The sequence below is a fragment of the Nicotiana attenuata genome, unplaced genomic scaffold (assembly GCF_001879085.1).
Source record: "Nicotiana attenuata strain UT unplaced genomic scaffold, NIATTr2, whole genome shotgun sequence".
NCBI classification, from domain to species: Eukaryota; Viridiplantae; Streptophyta; class Magnoliopsida; order Solanales; family Solanaceae; genus Nicotiana; species Nicotiana attenuata.
Genome location: NW_017670410.1, coordinates 334,016 through 340,445, shown reverse-complemented (window position 1 = coordinate 340,445; position 6,430 = coordinate 334,016). Strand labels below are relative to the sequence as shown.

Genomic DNA, 6,430 nt, shown 5'->3' with positions numbered 1-6,430 from the left:
GGTCGGGTCGTTATACCATTGTCATTAGTATGATGCTTGAGTATATTTTGAAAATGTGTTTCTTGCCATTGTGCTTAATTTTGAAAGTTGCTCGAGGACGAGGACGAGCAAGAGTTTAAGTGTAGGGTGTTGATAAAAGGCCAAACATGCATATTTTTCAGTGTACATTCATCTCATAACTTGTGTGGTTACGGTAGGTTACATGAGTTTTTGTAGTGAATTATTCTCATTATGTGCATTCTTATGTGTAGGAGCAAGTTGGACAAAATGTGAGCAAAAGAAGTTGATTCGGAACCAAAAGACAAAAGAAGGACTTTCCTCGTTCACTCTCGCATGCATACGAGAGAGTGAATGAGCTAGCTGAGGAAAAGCTTGAGAAAAAACAGCTAAGTATGGAAAAAAGGCATGGAAGTGCACGAGAGACTTAGAAGGAAAAGAAAAATAGAAGAACTTCACTCATTCACTCTCGCGTGCGCACGAGAGAGTGAACGAGCTATCCTAAAAAGGGAGTTTCGAAGTGGGTGTGTATTATTTTCGCCCCATGCTAATCCTATACCATATAAATAGTCCTTAAACTCACTTTTGAGAGGGGGAGACGTTTCTAGAGACCGAAGAGAGACGACCTAGAGAGAGACGACCTAAAAGGGGACGTTTTTAGAGAGGGATATCGAAAAAAGGAGGCAAGAACACACTAGGAGCAAGGCGGAGAGTTCTTCTACGAGTTTTTCACTTCCTTCTTCCTATTTTCATTATTGGTTATGTATTCTAGTATTGTAGTTTTGCGTGCTATTATGAATAACTAATTTGTTATCTAGGATTTTGATGGAACCTTTTGTAGGATGAATTCTTATTAAATTTTTATATAATTAAGTCGTTGGATTTCTCTACTTGTACTTCAAATACGTGTTTATTGTTGTTGATTGAATGGCCATCAATTAACTGTGCTTATTTAGTGTGTGTATTGCTCGAGAGAGAGTACGCATTTAGGTAGTTGTTGAACAACATCACTCCTAACGCATGTGAGATCAATACAGAGGGTTTAAAGGCGGGATTAAAGATAACGAAACCTTGGTGCGATCGTCGTGAGTGGTGAATTAGTGCCAGCTAGCGTAGTTTGAGTGAATACGTCATCTAGTAAATTGTGGTAGTTGCTCGAGAGAGAGCTACGACACCCAAAGTACTTACGATCAGTAGAGAATACTTAGGCGAAATTATAGAAGATGTAGTGGGAAGGATTCCGACAGTCGGAAAAATCATAACTCTAGACCTCCTTAATTTAGTCTTCAACCCTTAATATATTTAGTTATTAATTTATTATTTTAATTTGTTAGTTAATTAATTAGTTAGGTATAAGAATCTTAATATTTATAACTTAGAAACTATTCGAGCTTGTCTTCTTAGTGATATTGAACTGTTTTAGCTAAGCCGTTGTTCTCTGTGGGATTCGACTCCGTCTTGCAGACCCGGTTACATTTGCAGCGATCGCTTACCCTTTTTAGGACTAGAGTTGGGCGTGACGCACTTCCCCCTCTAATGGACTTGTACGACATGAATCTAAATTAACCGAACATCAAGTGGGTAAAAAGTTGAATTTTATTAAAAGGAGAATGTTATATATAGTCCCTATACGTTGGTTGTTCTAAGAGTTTTGTACTTCCTCTGTCCAAATGTATGTGGCATAGTTCAGATTTCGAAAGTCATTCTATAATTCGATTGCTAATTTAGATTGAAATAATATTTATATATTTGGAAACTACATAAAAAGTTCCGAAAATAACAATAATTAATAATTTAAAGTATTTGAAAGATATATGAAGATTATAATAACAAAAACTTGTTTTGACTCTTGCAATTCGAATGATACCACATAAATTAGGAGGAAAGGATCGGAGTACTAGCTAATAGCACCGTTGAAAACTAAATTACTCCTTACATAAGATAGAGTGACAACATTTGCAACCTTAGCTTCCATACAAGCTAGTTCATACAACAACTTTTTCTAATTGTTCTTTTCGAAGTCCCCCTACTCATTGATCATAATAGCAACAAACTAATCATCATAAGTTTACATCTTCACTACAACCAGATCATGTCAATAATTTCCCACAATCAAAGTCACCCATTTTCAGCATAGTCTCAATGGTAAATTGAGCCAGGAATTTCTCTCTCAAGTAGCTAATCACCTTCCCATTACTTTCTTGTGCCAAACCAACCAAATAAGAAGTAGTAATAAGGTTAAAAATCCTCCATCTTCTCTCTTTTGCATACTTCTCCAAACCAACTTTAATTCTATTGTATAATTCATCATCTTCTAATTTCTCCAGCATTCCTGTTGGTAATTTTATTGAAAAAGTTTCAGCAATGCACCTAGCAAGAACCACACTATCTTCTAATGCTGAACATCCACCTTGACCAATATCAGGTGTCATTGGGTGAAGTGCATCACCAACTAGACATGTGTTTCTTTTGACAATATTGTCTCTCATTAAAATGTTCAATGGCGATCTTAATTTTAGTTTGGCACAATATAGGCTATCTAGTGAGGTTCTCTGTAGGATATTGTATGCTTCTTTTGACACGTTGCTGGCCATACTTAGCACAAATTGCTTCATTTTGATTGGACTTCCTTCTATCGATTCATCGTCTGAGATGCATGCAATTCAAAAGCGTTACATGATTGATCAGACAAAAAAGCCAGAGATTATTGGTACAGAACACAAATAAAAGGAAAAGAAAAAGAAAAGCAGACATCAAACGACAAAAGATCAAACGGAAAGTTCTGATTATCTCCTGTGGAAAGAGTACACAAATAAACCGGTCGTATTATCTTCCGTGGAAATCTTAGATAAGTAAAATAATTAGCACGAAAGAAGTCATTTTTTATGAAATTATTTTACAGAAAACATATAGTATATCTTTTTTGAAATTCATAAGAAATTTATTATAATATTAAAAATAAGGAGAGTGAGGTTAAGATACTTGTAAGAACACTTCCATCCATAAAAAAGGAAGTTATTTTCCTCATTATGATAACATTTTCTTCAAATAACAGTTTTAATAACTAAATATCAGAAAATAAATTTCTCGTAGAATATTCCGTGGCAATGCATTATCTTCCGTGGAAAAAGTAGAGTAATAAAATATTGTCTCATTTATCTTGGGTGGAAAAGGCATAATCTCATTATCGACCTTTAGTGGAAAGAAAAAGGTATGTTAATAATTGATGCAGAACAGAAGCTAAAGGAGGTAGCAGGCTTACAGTTGACGGCAGACGGAGTAAAAGTGCAAAACCAGTACAAGCTCTTGTAATCACAGGGAAGGAAACCAATGCGAACTCCTCCTCCAAAATAAGCGCAGAACTTTGGCTCGAAACCGTGACTTTCTGGATACTCAACGTATCCCCGAATCGCTGAACGATTTGCATCAACTAGTTTCTGGAGGCCCATCCACTTAGCCACCACTGAGTTCACACCATCACATCCTATTAACACCTTCATGCAAAGCAGTATTGTTCAGTTTTTTCTTTGGGCCCAGTTAACCCCCAAAAAATAAAAAGAAGAATATATATTCACCTTGGTTCGAAGAACAGTTTTGTCAGCCAAATGTAGCAACTTGAATAGTCCAGAATCTTGGATGGAAACAACACGGGAAGAATACTTGATAGTTCCTGGAGGAAGTTCTTTCTCTAAAGTCTCCACTATCTCCTGTCTTTTCATACAACGGCTGTCGTAATCTCTACTGTATAACACAAAGAGTTGTATTGTGAGATTTGACAAGTACGTACGGATATGTTATATATATATATATATATATGGAATGATCAATGCTCAAAATATCAAAAACTTAGAGTGTAGCTTACGGTTTCTTATTTGCATCTAGGGAAATCTCTGCAGTAGGCTTGCCTGAAACTGCTGAAAATGCCTCGAACCTACAGAAATTAAAAGCTCATTAAATTCAAGCTGAGATATCATGACACTAACAACTCTATTCTTAAACGATATCGATCTTCATCTGAATTTATGATTTCTTATAAAAACCTCAAGTTAATATATAATAATAACCGAATTCAGCTTATGGCCGGTGGCCTCACACGTACCGACTAAACTGGAGAGAACGTTGTCTAAGGGAGTCTCCAACGCCAAGAGCATCGAGTGCCCTCCAGGCGTTGGTCCATAATGCAAGGGCAAATCCTGATGTTCGTAAAGAGTCTGATGATTCCAACACTAAGCTCCGCAACCCCAGCCTAAAGAACAAAATAACCATCGGTAGTTCTATTAAAAACACGTAACGACCATGCACCAAAATATAACCATATATAGGCGAATTTATTTGGTGTCGAATTCATGTGTTCAACTGAATCCATTAAATCATTACTTAAAATAATGAGGTTGTATAGAAAAAATGAATCCATTACTTTCATCAGCTTGAATTATGTATAGATCGAAAGAAACAAAAAAAGTTATTAATTAAAATGCATATACTATTAAGATCATACTAGTTCTGAACTTATTGATTTTAGATCCTAAATTACCTATGATAATAACATATTTCTTATCATTTTATGTGAATGTGTTTAATTAGTGGTAACCAAGTTTAAGAAAGAAAAAAAAGATTTTTGAAACTTGCGATCTTAAATATTTCATGATATTTTTGTTGCTATAAAAGCTTGTCATGAACAATAAATGAAGAATCTAAAGAAAAACTATTTTTAAATATAAAAACTTGTCATTCCTTTTTAACTAGACTAAAAAGTAAAGAGTACATCATACAAATGGAACATAGCGTACGTGACTGTTAAATATGACACACAAAAATTGCTACACCTACCTTCCCAATTTACCTGGCGGTGTTTGACTGAACACGGACTAAAAGAAAAGAAATGAAGTAATTTTTTTTTTTTTAATTTGTGGTCTAACACAAGCCATAGATGTTTATTAGGGGTAGGCAGAATCCATATTCTTTTTGAAACACATAAAAAATAAAAAATAAAAAAATACACATAATTTGGACAGAGGGAGTACTGTATAGGGTATATTGGTTTTTAGTACTCTTTCTATACCTGTGAAGTGCCAAAGAAGTGGCAAGTCCAGCAATTCCAGCACCTACTATGACAATGTCCTCATTTATCTCCATTTGCTCCTTTTGTGGCTGCATGCTGCTTTGGCTGGTGGTATTCCTGCTATATTATAGTAGGTCTCCAACTGATAATTGATTATTAAACTTTCATGGACATTCCTTATATAAAGCTGTGACATTACGTTAGTCTTTATTTAGTTGTTAAATATTCAAGTCAATCAAAAACGGAAAGATGGGATCGCCCATAATGCATGGGGTCTGTTCACCACTGAAGAGCTGTAGAGGGTCCCGAAGCAGATACATGTATCAAGAACCGTGTAACTAAAAAGAGTACATATCAAATACTTTTCGAGAAAGAGCCAGCCCACATATATACACTGACATAGCTACAATATTAGCTATGGGTTCAGACGAATTGAGTAGCTTTTGCTTAGACTCAATATTTTTTGTGAAAAATTCATTAAAAATATATAATATTATTGCAAACCCAATAATTAAAATGAGCTATGAGTTTAATGTCAAGTTTAGAACCCATAATTTTAAATTCGAATTTCGCGAAACCTCTTAAGCGGTTACCGTTCACCAATATTGCTACATAAAGTGGCTTTTAAAAGCTCTGTTAGGATGGGTTAATATTTTAATATTGGTACTTCGGAGTACTTGCCATTCATTCGGTCAGAAGGAGAGACGCGGTTCACTTGAAACAAGATTTAAATCACACATAACTCAATCATAGCATAAAATTATGAGTTCAAGTTTTGTCATTGTAACTTGTAAGAAATTTTTGCACCATCAGATTACGGTACTTACCTATTGTAGTAAGTGACATATCTTATTTTCGATATTGCAAATCCCATATTTTAAGAAGATTCACTATAGATATCTTTTAATTGTCCTCATAATATATAAAAGAAATAAATTAATAGTATATATAACTTAAACGCTTAAAAATAAGGTTGTTAAGAAGTTCCTTTCATCTTCATCCACGTAATTTCCAATGATCATAGCATCAAGATATTAAGGTTCACATCACTTAAATAGATATATGGACGTCTGAAGAATCTTCATTTATATCTTTTGTTAGTTTTAAACTCATACATAGACGAAGAGTTATGTTTTTGAAAGTTGTATGCAGAATTTTATAAACCAATATTACCTATTCTCTTTTTGAGTTAGCTCATGATTTTCTATTTCTATTTTAGGTTCACTTAATAAAATTTTAGTGGGTCGTTTGCTTATCGGAATTAGAATATTATTCCATTATAAAATTTGGGTTATATTTATGTATAGAGTAAAATTGGTTCACATTAAATACTCGAATGATAGAGTGATACGTGTAATCAGGGACAGACGG

At 34.3% G+C, this 6,430-nt stretch overlaps 1 protein-coding gene across 1 annotated transcript; it reads right to left on the bottom strand.

The window, feature by feature from the left end:
* Positions 1 to 1,936: 1,936 nt before the first annotated feature.
* On the bottom strand, positions 1,937 to 5,208 carry LOC109239045 (FAD-dependent urate hydroxylase-like). The gene is made up of 6 exons (XM_019405547.1): positions 5,060 to 5,208; positions 4,097 to 4,243; positions 3,860 to 3,928; positions 3,573 to 3,738; positions 3,260 to 3,491; positions 1,937 to 2,644 (listed from the first exon to the last, which is right to left on the bottom strand). Exons 1-6 carry the CDS (start codon positions 5,152 to 5,154, stop codon positions 2,088 to 2,090), a joined length of 1,266 nt encoding a protein of 421 aa, XP_019261092.1. The 5' UTR covers positions 5,155 to 5,208; the 3' UTR covers positions 1,937 to 2,087.
* Positions 5,209 to 6,430: the final 1,222 nt, after the last annotated feature.